This window comes from Scomber scombrus, chromosome 17 (assembly GCF_963691925.1).
Source record: "Scomber scombrus chromosome 17, fScoSco1.1, whole genome shotgun sequence".
In the NCBI taxonomy this organism is placed as follows: domain Eukaryota; kingdom Metazoa; phylum Chordata; class Actinopteri; order Scombriformes; family Scombridae; genus Scomber; species Scomber scombrus.
The window spans coordinates 1,404,430-1,423,811 of record NC_084986.1 but is presented as its reverse complement, the minus strand read 5'-3'; the positions used below and the strand labels follow the sequence as shown (position 1 = coordinate 1,423,811).

The 19,382-nt window shown below is 39.4% G+C and overlaps 1 protein-coding gene across 1 annotated transcript in view; it reads left to right on the top strand.

The window, feature by feature from the left end:
• Positions 1-19,029, top strand: part of LOC133997995 (NACHT, LRR and PYD domains-containing protein 12-like) — a 53,904-nt gene extending 34,875 nt beyond the window's left edge. Inside the window, exons 12-17 of the mRNA XM_062437734.1 lie at positions 7,313-7,486; positions 7,569-7,742; positions 14,568-14,743; positions 18,198-18,243; positions 18,758-18,874; positions 18,978-19,029. Of these exons, the coding sequence (XP_062293718.1) occupies positions 7,313-7,486; positions 7,569-7,742; positions 14,568-14,743; positions 18,198-18,243; positions 18,758-18,874; positions 18,978-19,029 (739 nt within the window). The remainder of the gene's footprint in view (positions 1-7,312; positions 7,487-7,568; positions 7,743-14,567; positions 14,744-18,197; positions 18,244-18,757; positions 18,875-18,977) is intronic.
• Positions 19,030-19,382: the final 353 nt, after the last annotated feature.

Sequence of the window (19,382 nt, the reverse complement as noted above, 5' to 3'; positions counted from 1 at the left end):
CCGGTTCCAGTCCCGGCCAGAGGACCTTTGCTGCATGTCACACCCCTCTCTCTCCTTTGATTTCCTGTCTCTACTTCTACTAAAGGTGTCTATGCTAGAAAAAACCTTTTAAAAAATAAGACAGTTCTGTTGAGTGTTGCTCAGTAACAGTGAACTATGTTGTTTAAATGCTTTGCAGTCAGTTCATTTATTGATCATAAAACAGTAAGAATCTGCTATAATTACATTAGCAACAGTATCACTAGCTAGCAAACCAATCAGATCAATAAACAGTTTGATTAGCTTTCAACACAACACTGACTGTTCTGTACAGACTGATGTGATTATGTTCTGACACATTTGACATGAAATCAACTCAAACTGTTTGTTTTTCTAAAAGCTTCTCTTGTGTTGCATGAATGTCCTTGTTAGAGAAGTTAGGAGACAGTATGGAGTCTCCTCCTTCATCACCTTTAATCTGCTGCACATTTTAATCAGCAGTGTCACTCAGTCAGTGAGGGACATTCACTGTCCACAGTCCAGCACAATGCAGCCTGCTTACTGATGAACTGTAATAAAAAGTCATAAATATGTTACAGTCAGAGATCTCTGACAATGTTTTAGTCTCAGAAATACTGAAATCATCTTTTCATTGATGATATTCAGTTATTTAACCAGCTGAGAGCTGCAGCAGCAGCAACATGATTCTACTGTAGCTCTGCATTTACTGTTAGTTTCACACATTTTACATGAACATCATGTTTACACATGTTTAATATCAAGGTTCAAAGTTCTGATAATTCAGCCATATAATCCTCTGATATAACATCCTTATTGTCCAACACTGACTAAAGGGCAGAAACATGACATGATAAGATTAATAAGATATCATAAATATAACTTAACTTTTTTTTATCTACAGTGATATTTATTTTCATTGCATCAGAGACTTTATATGAATTCAGAAAATGATTGTTTGAACGTCATCATGGCTCTGAGTGTGACATGTACAGTCAGGAGTGTTTTTAGATAAAGACAAGCTGGTTGTTTAGCAGCTGGAAGACACCAAAGAGGAGGAAATATTTTATACTAGTGTCAGATGCCCAGTCTGCTGTTAAAGTCAAGTTACTTGTTCCATGTAAACATCATCATATTCTCTTAATGAAAAAAAACTTATAACCAGGATATGGATAATATGTGATCTCAACTCCACCAAAGAGCATGATGATAAACCACATCTACATCCTGAAATTAAAGTAAAATTATTTTCTGAGCCAATCACATCAAAACATTTTGGGAATTTCAGCTATAAATCCAAATGTTTGCTCCGGTATTGGCTAGTGTCAAACACTGTCCTCTGAGCTCCTCTAAAACCCTGAAGAGACAGCGATGTGACAGTCAATCAGAAATATATCATATTTTGGACTTTGACTGTGAAGTTATGAGAGTGTGACAGCGTCCTCAGATTGATGATGAAGGACTGATGAAGGAGAATCAGCTGCAGCTTCTCTCTGTGTTTCCTCTACAGGTGAAGGTAGAACCACTCTGTGACCACATGTGAATCTGAATTCACCTGGTGAGTATTTTATTCTTTCTGACACACAGCTGGATGAACATATATGCATGTCATCAGTTTTTAAACACAAGTGAACTATAACTTGCTGCATATGAGCTCTGTAGTGGACAAAAATGCAACTGTATGAAAGGAATCTAGGTAATGCAGTTTCTTCAACATGTATCCACAGTGGAAATCTTACAGTAATGACTAACTGTGGCGCCATCTGGTGGTAGAATAAAGAATGACAGTGTGATAGACAGCAGTGTGTCTGTGTGACGTGCAGCTGGTTGTAATGAATGAGCATGTTGTTGTGTTTGTGTGAAGGTGTTTCTCTGCTATGGATCAGAGTGAGGACAGAGAGGAGGGAGTCCCTCCCTCTAAAAGCTCTCTGTGTGGGGAACATGACAGTCAGACCAAAGCTCAGAGGTGAGATGAGGATCTCTAACTGTCCATCACTGTTCTCCACTCACATCACTCCACCATCATTATTCACACTCAAAGCTCTGTGTGTGTTGTGTTGAAGCCCAGAGCTGCCCAGACCGGACTTTGCTGGACCTGGACCAGAACCCAGCTGTGTGTCCATGAAGAGTGACGACTCTATGGATGCACCTATTCTCTTCAAACACCAACATCAGTCTGCTGATCAGAGGTCAGAATATAAAATGTTTTATCTGTTTCTCTCCATTTCTCCTGAGAAGAGGTGTGATGTCTTTGTTGTGATCACGTCATTGATTCTTCACTATTGACTCTTTTTTATTAATTAATGTCACATTTGCAGATCTCAGTACAATATCAAACCCAGAGTTAAAACCCGCAAACAGTTGGATTCTGCTTTGAGAGACTGTACGAACATACAAACCTCACAATCATGTGACACATTCACAGCTCTCATCATCCATCCATCATCTATACCAGGGGTCACTAATAGGCAGACTGCAGTCCACAATGGCCCTCGGAAACTCACAGACCACTGTGCATAGCGAATCTTCTCATGTGATGCTAATCAGCCAATCAGAACCATGCATGCACATGGAGTTATAAAGTTAGTAGATGTGAAATTAAGTTTATGGTCTAAGTTTAAGTTACATTTAAAAGTAAAAAAGGATTATTTTTCATTTTTCTAAAACTAAGCACTTCATCTAAGAAGCACAATCAAAAGCTTTCTGTAATGCACTTTATTTTGAAATGCCATCTTTCTTTGATATAAGAAAAGAAAATGAATTGATCTTGTTTTATTCTTAAGTTGAGACTTTATTATTTGTTTGAATCCCACAAGTTCAGTGTAAATACTAATGAATGAATTCTACTGTATTTATTTGACAGTCTACAGTCTATCCACAACACACAGATGCTGATGCTTATACTGAGAAATAATATGGACATTAAGATGTTCTGGACCTTCACTTGAGGAAACTTTCACTTTCACAAATTGGACCAGAAGCCTATTTCGACTTAAATATCTATACATTTAAAACTAATTAAGTTTAATTTTTAGATTTTATTCCGTCACATTTTATCAACTGGAACTAAAACCCCCCAGAGATTCTGTTTGAAGGGACAACAGATCTGCTCTGACTCACAATGACTACAGCAGCTAAGAAAACAGCACAGTGCTCTCATGTTATGAACATGGGAAAAAGTTAAATGGAATGTAATTGCATAACGTTGAAAGGAAGAAAAGTATGTTTTCTGAAACCTCAAACTATATTTTAATTCAATTAAATGTTACACTAGATGACAGCTGTCACTCAAACCAAATGCAGGTTGTTTTCAGTGCTCTCTAAGCTAGTTAGCCATGGTAACAATGTCAGTTTGTTGTAGCTGATAGGATCAGTTTCTTACTGCAGGTTTATGGACAAACACCTGATGTGTCGTAGCTGTCTTCCAACAAAACACACAATCTTCAGGATCAACACTGTTGTTACACTTGTTTTATCTCTTCTCTGTTTCCATCAGGATCCATCAGCAGAGACCAGATTCTCCTGAACCCAGCTGTGTGTCCATGAAGAGTGACCGGTCTATGGGTCGATTTATTGAGTTCAAACATGGACATCAGTCTGCTGATCAGAGGTCAGAATAAAAAAATGTTTGTCTGTTATTATCCAACTCTCATAAGAAGAAGTTTGATTGACTAAAACCGTTTTTACACACAATTACCTTATTAATACAAACACACACACACTCCTACAAACACTTTTTTAGAAACCACAAACTTTACGTATATAACAGTTTTTAAACAGAGGTACAAAGTCAGAGACAAATGATCAGAGGTCAGACAGAACAGCCGAGTGTTTTACCTGGATCCACTGTGATAGAACACAACACCTTTAACACGGAGTGTCATTATTTATTCTGAGACTTCATCTTTTCTTCACAGAGTTCATCAGCAGAGCTCAGAGGTTCTCAGTGGTCAGTCTGTCCAGCAGCATCAAACACAGCTGGACTCCATATTTATGGTGTGTAAATGTAAAGCACAGCTACTACTGCTAACTACAACAGCCACAGACTAAATACTAAACTACCATTCTGGTCCTAACAGTCTCCATGCTGCACTCGGTAGACCAGCAGCTTTTCAGTCTGTCACTGATGATCTGATGTTGACTTCTACCAGTTACATTAACATTTGATTCTGTTCCAGCTGCTGGAGGAGAACATCAGCAGGTTTGTGAAGAACGAGCTGAAGAAAATGCAGAAGCTTGTGAGTCCAGATGACCCAGAATGCTTAGAGAGTCAGAGTGAGGATGAGGTGTTGGACGGTGAGGAGGAAGAGCAGAGGAGGAGGAGCAGCAGAGAGGCATTTCTGAAGATCACACTGCACTTCCTGAGGAGAATGAAGCAGGAGGAGCTGGCTGAGCGTCTGCAGAGCAGTAAGAGGATTTTAACAGATTTAACATGATGGAGAGGAAATGGAGGCAACATGGGAGAGGTTTATATTTCAAACTCTGCTGTTAATATGATGCACACATCTGCATCAGATCTATGAATTCTTCTGAGCTGAAAACAGTCAGAAACTGTTTGTCATCAACTGATGAGATGAATAGATTTCATAGTGGAGGAAGATATAAACATCTGCATTTTAATGTTTACATTCTACCAATTTACTGTAGAATCATCTGATTGATTTCATTTGTTGTTTGTTCATTCAGGAACTCCAGCTGAAAAGTGTCGATATAAACTCAAGTCTAACCTACAGAAGAAGTTCCAGTGTCTGTTTGAGGGGATCGCTAAAGCAGGAAACCCAACCCTTCTGAATCAGATCTACACACCGCTTTACATCACAGAGGGAGGGACTGCAGAGGTCAATGATGAACATGAGGTCAGACAGATTGAAACAGCATCCAGGAAACCAGACAGACCAGAAACAACAATCAGACAAGAAGACATATTTAAAGCCTCACCTGGAAGAGATGAACCAATCAGAACAGTGATGACAAAGGGAGTGGCTGGCATTGGGAAAACAGTCTTAACACAGAAGTTCACTCTGGACTGGGCTGAAGACAAAGCCAACCAGGACATACACTTCACATTTCCATTCACTTTCAGAGAGCTGAATGTGCTGAAAGAGAAAAAGTACAGCTTGGTGGAACTTGTTCATCACTTCTTTACTGAAACTAAAGAAGCAGGAATCTGCAGGTTTGAAGAGTTCCAGGTTGTGTTCATCTTTGACGGTCTGGATGAGTGTCGACTTCCTCTGGACTTCCACAACAATAAGAACCTGACTGATGTTACAGAGTCCACTTCAGTGGATGTGCTGTTGACAAACCTCATCAGGGGGAAACTGCTTCCCTCTGCTCGCCTCTGGATAACCACACGACCTGCAGCAGCCAATCAGATCCCTCCTTGCTATGTCGACATGGTGACAGAGGTCAGAGGGTTCACTGACCCACAGAAGGAGGAGTACTTCAGGAAGAGATTCAGAGATGAGGAGCAAGCCAGAACCATCATCTCCCACATCAAGACATCACGAAGCCTCCACATCATGTGCCACATCCCAGTCTTCTGCTGGATCACTGCTACAGTTCTGGAGGATGTGTTGAAAAGCAGAAAGGGAGGAGAGCTGCCCAAGACCCTGACTGAGATGTACATCCACTTCCTGGTGCTTCAGTCAAAACTGAAGAAGGTCAAGTATGATGGAGGAGCTGAGACAGATCCACACTGGAGTCCAGAGAGCAGGAAGATGATTGAGTCTCTGGGAAAACTGGCTTTTGAACAGCTGCAGAAAGGCAACCTGATCTTCTATGAATCAGACCTGACAGAGTGTGGCATCGATATCACAGCAGCCTCAGTGTGCTCAGGAGTGTTCACACAGGTCTTTAAAGAGGAGAGAGGGCTGTACCAGGACAAGGTGTTCTGCTTCATCCATCTGAGCCTTCAGGAGTTTCTGGCTGCTCTTCATGTCCATCTGACATTCATCAAGTCTGGAGTCAATCTGCTGGCAGAAGAACAAACAACATCCCGGTGGTCTAAAGTCTTTAAAGAAAATCCTAAACCAAAACATCTCTACCAGAGAGCTGTGGACGAGGCCTTAAAGAGTTCAAATGGAACCCTGGACTTGTTCCTCCGCTTCCTCCTGGGTCTTTCACTGCAGACCAATCAGACTCTCCTACGAGGTCTGCTGATACAGACAGGAAGTACCTCACAGACCAATCAGGAAACAGTCGAGTACATCAAGAAGAAGATCAGTGAGAATGTGTCTGCAGAGAGAAGCATCAATCTGTTCCACTGTCTGAATGAACTGAATGATCGTTCTCTAGTGGAGGAGATCCAACAGTACCTGAGATCAGGAAGTCTCTCCACAGTTAAACTGTCTCCTGCTCAGTGGTCAGCTCTGGTCTTCATCTTACTGTCATCAGAAGAAGATCTGGACGTGTTTGACCTGAAGAAATACTCTGCTTCAGAGGAGGCTCTTCTGAGGCTGCTGCCAGTGATCAAAGCTTCAAATAAAGTTTTGTGAGTGGATGAAACTCTGGATATATGAACAATTTATGAATACATTCAATTTTTAATACGATAAATTAAACATTTTGTGTTTTTTTACTAATCCTTTCTTCAGGCTGAGTAGCTGCAACCTCTCAGAGAGAAGCTGTGCAGCTCTGTCCTCAGTTCTCAGCTCCCAGTCCTCTAGTCTGAGAGATCTGGACCTGAGTAACAACAACCTGCAGGATTCAGGAGTGAAGCAGCTTTCTGCTGGACTGGAGAGTCCACACTGTACACTGGAAACCCTCAGGTCAGGATACATCATCTACGATTTTGTCTTAAACAATGACAATTAAGCTGATTTTGAGTGTTTATACATTTTATATAGTTGACAGTTGCTGTTTTACATTCAGACAAATGTAAATTATTCTGCACATCTGTAGGATTTGGTTATTTATATGATTAAAAACATTGTGTTATCACCCTTTTTATATTTCCAGTCTTTCAGGATGTCTGATCTCAGAGGAACGCTGTGCAGCTCTGTCCTCAGTTCTCAGCTCCCAGTCCTCTAGTCTGAGAGATCTGGACCTGAGGAACAACAACCTGAAGGATTCAGGAGTGAAGCAGCTTTCTGCTGGACTGGAGAGTCCACACTGTGGACTGGAAAGTCTCAAGTCAGGATACATCATATATAATTTCATTGCCCTGAACAATGACAATAAAGCTGATTCTGACAATACAAACAGTTGATAGTTTCTGTTTTACATTCAGATAAATGTTCATTTTTCTGCACCTCTGCAAGATTCTGGTACTTTCATGATTAAAAACACTGTGATATCAATCTTTTTATAATTCCAGTCTGTCAGGATGTCTGATCACAGAGGAAGGCTGTGCTTCTCTGGCCTCAGCTCTGAGCTCCAACCCCTCCCATCTGAGAGAGCTGGACCTGAGTAACAACAACCTGCAGGATTCAGGAGTGAAACAGCTTTCTGGTGGACTGGAGAATCCACACTGTACACTGGAAAGTCTCAGGTCAGAATCTTTTTGTTAACTACTTTATCTTTTATGATGTGAATGTAATTCAAAAGTATCACCAACATTTTCTGAATTCCAGTCTGTCAGGATGTCTGATCACAGAGGAAGGCTGTGCTTCTCTGGCCTCAGCTCTGAGCTCCAACCCCTCCCATCTGAGAGAGCTGGACCTGAGATACAATCATCCAGGAGACTCAGGAGAGAAGCTGCTGGCTGCCGGACTAGAGGATCCACACTGGAGACTGGAAACTCTCAGGTATGGACGTAACAGTTTGAAGATTATATGATGTGAGTGAATTGTTGACAGAAGATATTAGGGATGGAACGGTTCATTAAAAAAAATCTGTCCCGTTCGGTATGCTTGTCACGGTTCGGGTTTGTTCGGTTCATGACACGCGCAATGTGCCAGTAACCCAGTGAAGTTTTTTTTTTCACCATTTGACACGACGTGTAGGCGTTATATTATTATACGTGGGACCTATGAAGATGAAGGATGAAGGCTTTTGCTCTGTTTCCAACAGTACGAACACTGGCAGCTAGTGCTGGGCGATTATGGCAGATATCAAAATGACAATTAATTGAACTTTTAACCTCGATAACGATTGATGAACGATTATGTATTTTCAGTTTCATTTGTTTTATATTTTACACTGCTGCCCTCACACATGAGGATCTTTAGGGAATGAAAATAATGATGTTTTAAGGTGTGACGCTGTGGTTAATAACTAGTTTACTTGATTAGAACTATGTAAAGATCATGGTTTGGGTTCAAATGATCACTGGAGAAGTGATCAAATTCCTTAAAGATATGCAACCTTTACTGTCAAGACAACAGTGAACACCACCATTAATTGATATGAGCAAGATTAAGTCGATTGGAGTTTCTAAATGTCGGTTTGATTATTTTTTCTATTAATTGCCCAGCCCTACTGGCAGCTGCTAACCTGAGAGAGACTCACCATCTCCAGATGCAGGTTGATTAAAGCAAAGCAGCCAAACTACACAAAAACACAAATGGTAGGATACACAAACATGTGTGGACCCAAAATATCTCTACGAAGTAAATATCTATAACCTTTTATTATTAGCACGGTGGTTGATCGGTTACAATAAATTATCCCATTTTATATTGACGTGTGTATCATTATTATTATTATTATTATTAGTATTATTAGTATTATTATCATTATCATTATTAGTATTATTCCACGTGCCACAGGCGGATTTGAGCAGCATCAGTAAAACAGTTTCCTTCTGTGTTTTTCTCTTGTATCCTGCAATGTGATTATTGAAATAGGCTTCATAATGTAGCCTGTAGTTACAAGTTTTATTTTAGAGTTGGCTTGTTGTATTTTAGCATTGTGAGGCAAACTGGTCCTTTTGAACAGGAGACGAGCAGCAGCTGTAAATAAATCAATGCGCATATTTAGAAGAATAACTGACCCAGGGTTAACCCTAACCCATAAAAAAGTAGCACGGGACATTTCTAGTAATTCAGCAAACTAATGAATGTATTATGCAGCATGCACGATGGTCTTCATGTGACAGCTCTTTATACTGTTATGATCTTTTCCTCCTTCAGTTATGGTCAGGTGGGAATCCCAGACCTAATCAGTGTGTGTAAAATAATGTTAATTCATCTGAGGCATTCATTTAAAAGTTTCCTTGATAAATGACTGTTGGTTAGTGTTAAACTACTAAGGATTTTTTTATTAATCTTTATTGCGCTCTTGCCTTGATGACGTCATCCAGCCTAAAAATATGAGAAATGAGAAGCCCCCCCACCCAGAAAAGAACAACATAAACCGAACCAAACTCAAAACCGTGATATGAACCGAACCGTGGGTTTCGTGAACCGTTCCACCCCTAGAAGATATGTACATTTTTATATAGAATTTATATAATTCATGCAATTATATGTTTCCCAAGGGAACATAACAGCAGTGCAGGAAGCTCAGTCTAAATCCATGTGAGGTGTATCAAATTGAACTGCATGTGTGACTTGGTGTGGAGCTGTCCATGCTCTTCTGAAGTGTTGATTCCTCTTTCTGGTTTTGTCTGTTGTTTTCCACTGCTGAGCTGCCATTCATCATTGATGACCCCTTTGCTGTAAGCCTATAGCGTATTAATATGAGTAGATTCCCCTCCTGTAAATGACAAATATATAAATACTAAAAACTTGATCACAAAAAAAAAAGCTTTTGCAGGCTACATTAAAGGCTACATACCTTTTTATACAGAGTCCAACACACACACACGAGGGAGGGAGAGAGAAACCCACACAGGTACCGGCAGTTACCTGTGACCGCACTAGCATTAGTCACAGAAGTGATGCATCGGGGGTCAGAGAAGGGCGGGGGGACTGCCACTTTTACACTCAGCCCGCCTCCAGTGATTGGCTATGAGCAACGCTCAATTAATTTCAGCAACACAGTGCATAGAATAATTAAACACATTTCTATGCTGCTACACATCCTTGGAAAAGGAACTAATATAGAACTGGAGTTGGTCCTCAGTGGCAACAACTTAGAAATGCTCCTTTTGTCTCCTTTTGATATTGAAGTGATGACTGGCTCTATCCTCAGGACAACATGCAGAGATCAATATTTAATATAGTGATTTATCATGTGGGAGGACATATTTGTTCATCACATCTTCTTCTTCAGGTCTTTTCCTCTCAGATTTCAGTGAAAGAATCCAGCAGACAGTTGAGACAGATGAGTTTCAGCCTGTTTCTGTGTCACTCTGACAAACTGAGGAACACTGCTTCATGTTGAACAGCAGTTAGGACTCATGTTGGATAGAAAATCATTGTGACTGTGTTTCTTCCTCCAGGGTGGACCATGGTGGAGAGCACAGGTTAAAACCTGGTCTGAAGAAGTGTAAGTGTGGATTGAATTTGATTCATGACAACTAAACAGCACACAGTCCGTTTCTCTTTAAATAAAAAGTTGGTCTTTGTGGTATTTATTCATTAAAACATTACTGACAAAATGTGTCATCATGAAACTTTATAGAAATGAACAACAGATCAGAAGTTAAACAGAGAATAAATCCATCAGGTGTGTCAGATGATAAACTGCTGCTGTGTTGTTTCTTCTTCTCTTCATCAGATTTCTGTGAACTCACACTGGACACAAACACAGTAAACTATTACCTCAAACTGTCTGATAACAACAGGAAGGTGACATCTGTGGAGAAGGATCAGTCATATCCTGATCATCCAGACAGATTTGACCACTGGGCTCAGCTGCTGTGTAGTAATGGTCTGACTGGTCGCTGTTACTGGGAGGTCGAGTGGAGAGGAAGGGTTCGTATATCAGTGAGTTACAGAGGAATCAACAGGAAAGGAAACAGTAAAGACTGTGTGTTTGGATGGAACGATCAGTCCTGGAGTCTGATCTGCTCTGATGAAGATGTTTACTCTCTCCGTCATAATAAGATAGAAACACACATCTCCATCTCCTCCCCCTCCCCCCCCCTCCTCCTCTGTCTCTAACAGAGTAGCAGTGTATGTGGACTGTCCTACTGGCACTCTGTCCTTCTACAGAGTCTCCTCTGACACACTGATCCACCTCCACACCTTCAACACCACATTCACTGAACCTCTGTATGCTGGGTTGGGGTTTGTGTCTTTTGATTCCTCAGTGTATGTGTGTCCTCTGCCTGAGGGAGAGTCTCCTCCTGTGGAGACAAACAGTCACATTGCTGACTGAAGACAGCTGCTGAAATCACTGTTCACTCTGTTCACCAGTGAACAATAGAAACAGGAAGTGACAGCAGCTTCCTGTGTTTAAATGTTGATGGTGGACGAGGTTTCACTCTGGTTTCATTTGGATCACTGACTGTGCTTTAATGTCAGAATATAGTTTCTATTAGAAGTAGTGAAATGATCTCCTCTGGACTGAATTGATGTGTAAAAACTGTGTTGACTCTGATATTCACTTCAGTAAAGTTTTCTTGGAGCAGCATCTAGCAGCTGTTAGTGGCTGTTAGTTATTCCATTTTATCAGAATCTTAAAGTGAAGTTTTTTCTGAAAATGTCCACCAGACATCCCAGTCTGTTTGACATCAGCTCAGTTTGTGTTCAATCATTAACATCAACGTATGTTTCTATGTGATGTCATGTGTCTGACATGTATGTATATAATAACATGTATGGACTGCTTTCCTTTAGTTTATCTTGCCTCTGCAGGTGATGTAAATATTATCCATGTTTGTTGGGCAGCTTTGGCTGCTTTACACTTGAGTACAAATATTAATTTACTACTTATTCAGAGTTTTGTTATTTAGATAATCAGCATTTTTTTTCCTTGCCTTAATCGATGTGTAATGTTATACTACTTCTACTTGTGTATTTCTCTAATTGCAAAATGTACGACAGAATGAATTTTATGTGTGTAAATGCAAATAATCAAGTAAATAGGTTTGAGAATTTTGTGAAACGTCAGTTGAATTGATATTCTTTGTTCAGAGAGGTCTAGCTGCCCCATATTTATGGAATAATATATGGAACAAAGTTATTTTACACATCAAACATTTATTTGAACACGGCTCACTGATACATATGAAGTCCTTAAACAGAGGTGTGATAACAGTGATAACAGCTTCCTGTAATACTCACAGCTGACATACTGTCTGAAGGGTAAAATCAACCTACCAACCACCTCCAATAATCAACTCAAACAATGAACCTTTCACCAAAAACCTGCAAGATTCTGTTAAACACTGATGATAAAAACCCTCCATTCAACCCAAAACTGGGAAAAAGACAAGCTGTTACCATCAATGTCAACTATTAACACAACTGACACTAAAATACAACTCAGTCAGTATAAAATGAATAATGAGTAAATTGTGCTGTAAAAACAGACTGTTGGTGGCTTCAGCTCCGATCTGAACACATCACATAAAGACTCAAAGAAATATCAAACAAACAAGGTGACCACTTTAATTGTGATTGGGCCCCATTCATCAGTTGTACCTGCCAGTGTTAGTAACCCTATTAGCATGCTAACATATACAGTGCTCACTCACCCACAGTCATATATAATCATACCTAAACCCTTACATACTGATTTTCAAAAATTCTGAAACCACCATTCAAAAATACTGTTTATTCATCATTCATTGAAAAAAGCATAAAACCTAAAGATTACACTCTCTCTGCTCTCTGAAAGCCTCATTAAGAATTAATCACTGATTTATGAATGGCTGATGAGGTACACATCAATGATTTGTAGTTCCAAAATTATGTATAGAGACTAACAATGAGGGGAAACTGAGAAATGCCCAAATATGAACAGTATGTGAGGGTTAAATACAGGTGGGGAGTTCCAGTCCGCTGAAGTGAGGCCAACGCGGAAGTAACTTCAAACTGCATTCTATCAAAAGGCCACCAGGGGGCGACCGTTTTGGTGTCAAAAGGACTTCCGTCTCTATACAAGTCAATGGAGAATTCACCAACTTCTCACTTGATTTCTAACCTCAGTAAACGTTTTCAAAATGTGTTTATGGTCTCAATCGCTAGTTTAAAGCCTTCTTCAATGCAGTATGATGTTCATTTGGGACATTTTGGCCTCCCTGATTTTATATGTGACGATAAAGCAGGGTATGCATTAGGGCGTGGCTACGTGGTGATTGACAGGTTGATTGGTTCACAGGTTCAGGAGGGCGCCTCATGCTCCTCCTGATGCCCATATAAGTAGAATCCGTGTTTTTATTTTTCCCAGCATGCACCGGAAATGTTCAAGATGGCGCTGCTCAGATCCGAAACTATTCGCTTCCAAGCAGCAGTCCACAAACCAATGGGTGACGTCACGGATGTTACGTCCATTTTATATACAGTCTATGGTTAAATAACAACCTGCCCCCTCTGCTGGTGAAGACAATAACTCCACCTACACCAACTCCACTCCATCTACCACACACACTTCACTCTGATATTTAAAGATAAAAACATATATACACATCTCTGCAAGATGAAGCTCCACTACATACGCTACCTTTACCTCTGCTGTATAAACCTTCACACATCACACCCTCACTGTTACCTGTGTGTGTTTACTGTATATACTACTACATTATTTATCTATGTTTATTTTGAAACCTCTTTAACCTATTTACAGCTATTATTAATATTTATTTATATGAATGACTGACCCAAGCAGCAGTAACTGGCATTAATATGATATTTTTTTGATTACCATGGTGATTTTTATACTCTACTACTGTTTTTATGTCTATGTTCTTATTGTAGGGTTTTGTTGAGTACTGTCTATTTCTTGTCATATTTTTTCATTTTACGTCTTTAACTCTGTCCTGTATTTATGCACTCAGCACTGTATTATGTCAGGGTGAAACTAATGATTATTCTTATTATTTTCTCCATTAATTGATTAGTTGTTTGGTTGATCAGAGTTTCAGCTTGTAGTGTCTTCTCTGTGTATTTTCAAGAATTACAGACACTTGTCTCTGTCAGTGGTTTCTGACTCACCACGCTTTGTTTCAAACAATCACAATCATCTCTGTTATGTTGCATCACATCCATTTATTTTCATCACAGATCTCCTCTTCTCATCATGAGTTCAACCCACCTGTCATTCATTCGATCTATCAATCCCACTTCTTTACCACAGATGCAATACTTATTAATGGACAGCAGGGGGAGTCCTTCAACCACACATATGCATAAATAATATCAAAATAATTAGGTGAATACTCTTACATCCATCAATCATAATAAAGTAAAATGGCTCAAACACAGCTGATGTAAAAATATTCATATTTAAGAAGCTGAATCAGAGAATTTGGACTTTTTATTTGTTATTTTATTTTACCATCAGTTAACTCTGTTCACCTGTTCACTCAGCTGCAGCTCATCAGTATCAAGCCAGTATATTTACTCCTGTTGTCCACTCACTCTTGGCCAGATCGTCATTTGCATTTGCTTCATCTACATGCCAGACCTTCCAGCACTGATTCACGGACTGATTCCCTGGTTTCGACCCTGCTTGCTTTTGACCTCCTCTCCTCGTGTTTTCCCTGGTGAACACACCAACCTTCTGTTCCTGACTTTGAGTATCGCCTGTTCCTGTTTACCTGTGGCTGTTCCTGTCCTCCGGCTTCGGTCCTGTCAGGAGAGCCCAGAAAACTCCAGCTTGGTCAACCTCATGTCCGTGAGTGCTACTGGCATTGTCTTACCTGCTGTAACTGTCTTCAGTGACCCTGAGCCCAGCCTGTCCCCCTACACATCCTGTTTGATACCTGTTCAGTTACCTTGTGGACTATAATAAAGTTCTTTTAAAACTGCTCCCTGGTTCTGTGCTGCTATTGGGTCATACCACTTCCACACCTGTTACACACAGTATCCGTCACGCTCACCTCTTTACCACAGATGCAATACTTAGTATGGACAGCAGGGGGAGACCTTCAACCACACATGTGCATAAATAATATCAAAAATAATTAGGGGAGGACTCTTACATCCATCAAGGTAATTAATCAAACAATACCTTAATATAATATAAATCAAAGTACAATGGCTCAAACACAGCTGATCTCATGTATTTTTTTAGCCAACCCAAAAATATTCAGTTTACTGTCAGAATAAGAAACCAGAAAAGCTTCATAATAAAAATGAATCTTAATAAGTAGTTGCAACTAATCAAATCAACTACTCATTGCAGCTGTAGAGTGTACTGCACGCTCACAGTATTTACAATATATAGTATAGTATTTATTATGAACAGTATTTATTATACAGGCAGCACATTCATTCATTTTATTTCACTCGTGTTTATCCAGACAGTTGCTGGTTTTCTTCAAGATGCAATATTTGATATGACTGTACTGCAGTGTTTTCACTCTATTATTGTGATGTATTTTTGAGACATACTTGTTTTATGTTTGTCTGTAATCATCTGTGTTGCTGCCACTCTGAGCCAGGACTCTCTTAAAAAGAGCTTTTTCATTTCAATGAGGTTTTCCTGCTTAAATAGAGTTTAATGTTTGTCTACAGTGTCTATGAGGACACACACGTTATAATAATGAATCATGATGATGAAGACACAAAGAACTATTTATTTGTCCTGTTTTGCACATATCACAGAGACCAAACTTTGGCAAACAATCAGACTTTATGATCCAGCTGATAAAGATTTATATTGTCTGTTAATGTTTGACTTTTGTTCCGGGTTTTTCGTTCCAGAGTTCAGAGCTGCTGTTCTGTGTTCAGATTCCCTTAAAGAAGACTTCAGGTTAAAGATGAATACAGAGAGTTGAGACCTTAAAAAGCTCCTGCTGTCAGTTCCATGTTTGTTCTTCTTCTGGTTGGTTTCCTGCTTGAAGCTGCTGATTCATTTCACCTTCACTCATCAGCTTGATTCAGATGATTTTCAGCATCTAAAGGTAACGTGACCAACAGTTTCATCATGTTTGTGTCAGCAGCTGTTAAAATGATCTGATAACAGTACAGATGGAAGTTATACTGATGACTTATGATCATTGGTTGACAGTACTGAGGAAATGAACTAAACTACAGAAGCCAAAATTCAACCTCTTCAAATGTTTGATTAATTCTGTGGTTCATGTTGAGACTTTGTGATGGTCTGTTCATTGTATAATAAGATTATTTTATGTTTATTTTATGTAAGTATACAGAGGATCATAATATGGAGCTCTGGCTTCTAGCTCAATGAAGATTTACATGAATATGAACATGAACCGTGTGCTTCAATAGATCAGACTCATGTGTTTGTTGATTACTGCAGTGACTTTACAGTCAATAAGAAATAGAAAAATAAAGCTAAATAAAATGATAGTTGGTCCACAGTTGGTGCACAGTGGCTACTCACTGATCTTAATGCAGAGACTTAATCTCACTGTACTACTGACTGTATATGTGACAAATAAAGCACCTTTATCTTTAAACACTGGGTAAAAGGGCTGAAACATGGCAGGATAAGATTAGTAAAATATCATAAATATAACTGATAACTTGTATCTACAGAGATAGTTATTTATCAGAGTCTTCATGTGTATTCAGTAAATGATTGTTTGAAAGCCAACTGTTTTTACACAAAGTCGAGCTGGTTGTTTAGCAGCTGGAAGGCACCAAAGAGGAGGAGGAGGAAATATGCTGCTGTTTATCGCTCCCTGCAGTAAAACAGCTGATACTGAGAGGAGACTAAAGGCACACTGTCCTATCATTAACTGAAACTGCTGGTAGATACTTAATAAACTAGCTGGAAAATACTCATAACCAGGATGTGGACAATATGTGTTAAATCCACAAAAAAAGCCTGATGATAAACAACCATTTACATCCTTAAATTAAAGAAACAAAGTGATTATCATATCAAAGCATTTTGAGAATTTCAGCTGTAAATCCAGATGTTTTTTCCTGTAATGACATGTGTCTAAAACGGTTCTCTGAGCTCCTCTAAAACCCTGAAGGGACAGCGATGTGACAGTCAATCAGAAATATATCATATTAGTATACTGTATATATATATATTTGATCTGACAGCAGTGAGCGATGCAGCACACCATCGTTTTGTGTTCATTTCAGTGACATTTTGCAGGTGAACCTCTAAAGAGCTGCTGTTGGTTGAAAACTTGAGTCCTTCATGAATGCTGAGGTTAAGGAGTATCTGTCTAAATCCTGTATAGACCAGCACCACAGATTCACACTAACATCCTGTGGATATTACAGAAGATACTACAAGACACACAACAGTATATTAAATACTGTTGAAATCATCTTTTCATTGATGAGTCAGTAAATGATCATTTGAAAGCCATCATGGCCCTGAGTGTAACATGTATAGTCGGGACTGTTTTTAGACAAAGACAAGCTGTTTGTTTAGCAGCTGGAAGGATCCAAAGAGGAGGAGGAGGAAATATGATAAATGTGTCCTAAAGCCTGATGATAAACAACCATCTATGTCCTGAAATCAAAGTAAAATAATTAGATTTTCTGAGCCAATCAAATCAAAGCATTTTGATGATGTCATTTGACACATAATCCTAACCCTATCATAGTAAGTTACAGCCTTATTTTTAATAATATAGTGTGAACTGTTGATGTGAAAACAATGAAAGACATTTCTTCAGTGTGTGTTCAGTTCTTTGGGGTTCTGTTTCCATCAGACAGACAACAGTGACATTAGTTTGTGGACAGATGAACATGAGTTTCCAGTGAAATCTGTCAGATTGTTTCATGTCCTCACAGAGAGTCTTGGCAACAGGGGCGATTCTACGATCAGAATTTTAGGGGCGCTCAGCTCCTAATGAGAACTTGACATTCAACAACCTGCAAGTGTTTTAAAAAATACAATAATAGTTCAGTGTTTCCCACAGAATTTTGAGAGACTGGGTGGACCTCAATCTGACCCTCTAGTGGGGTCCGGCACCCCCTGAAAAAAAAGTGCACAGTCAAATGCATCATTAAGAGCAAAATTAAGACGTTATAACTCTAAAAAATGTTGTTCTTTAAGCACTTATTGGACTATTTAAACCAAACATATCTATTTCTACATTGTTTCAAGTTTGCATTGTTTCTTGTCATTACTAAACTGTATTTACTTATCAATAAGACTTCCAGATGTCTTAGAAGTGGATCAGGATCAGAGTTGATTTATTGTACAGATGGAAATAAAGAAGATCTCTCATTAAGACTCTGCAGCTTCTCTCTGTGTTTCCTCTACAGGTGAAGGTAGAACCACTGTGACCACATCTGGATCTGAATTCACCTGGTGAGTATTTTCTTCTTTCTGACACACAGCTGGATGAACATATATGCATGTCATCAGTTTTTAAACACAAGTGAACTATAACTTGCTGCATATGAGCTCTGTAGTGGACAAAAATACAACTGTATGAAAAGGAATCTAGTTAATGCAGTTTCTTCAACATGTGTCCACAGTGGAAATCTTCCAGTAATGACTAACTATGGCGCCATCTGGTGGTAGAATAAATAATGACAGTGTGAGAGACAGCAGTGTGTGTGTGTGTGTGTGTGATGTGCAGCTGGTTGTAATGAATCAGCATGTTGTTGTGTTTGTGTGAAGGTGTTTCTCTGCTATGGATCAGTGTGAGGACAGAGAGGAGGGAGTCCCTCCCTCTAAAAGCTCTCTGTGTGGGGAACATGACAGCCAGACCAAAGCTCAGAGGTGAGATGAGGATCTCTAACTGTCCATCACTGTTCTCCACTCACATCACTCCACCATCATTATTCACACTCAAAGCTCTGTGTGTGTTGTGTTGAAGGACAAAGAAGCAGCACAGACCAGACTCTGATGAACTCAGCCGGCCGTCTGTCAAGAATCTGTGGTCGATATTTAAATTGAAGAAGTTCAGTGATGAACATAAATCTGCTGATCAGAGGTAAGAATGTAAAATCTTTGTTTCTGTTAGTTTCATCACACCTCAGAAAATGTTGAAGTCTTTGTCATGAAGTCATGAACCACTTCTCATTCTTTCTCTGTAGGGTTAAAAACATGAACTACAGCACCACATCATCAGATCTCAGTATGTTTTAAGGTTGATATGATAGTTCTGACTGATTGTCTGACTGCAGGTTTCTGCTCACTGATGTCACTGTGGTTCCACATTTCAGAGTTAATTTAATGAGCCCAGTGTTGTTAGTTCTGATAGACATGAGACAAAACTCAGAGAATAAGACCAACCTTGTAGTAAACTAGTTATATTTGATGTACAAACTACAGAGCCTATTCTGTTAATGTTTCTGTATACAGTGTTCATTCTGATATATGCTGAGATCAACAACATTCATATGTTTCTGCATTCTAAAATGGTCCAGCAGACATCCTGGTCTGAACCAGACGCCTGTTATATGTTTTTAAACGTGTCACTTTCTAGATACTCCTGATAA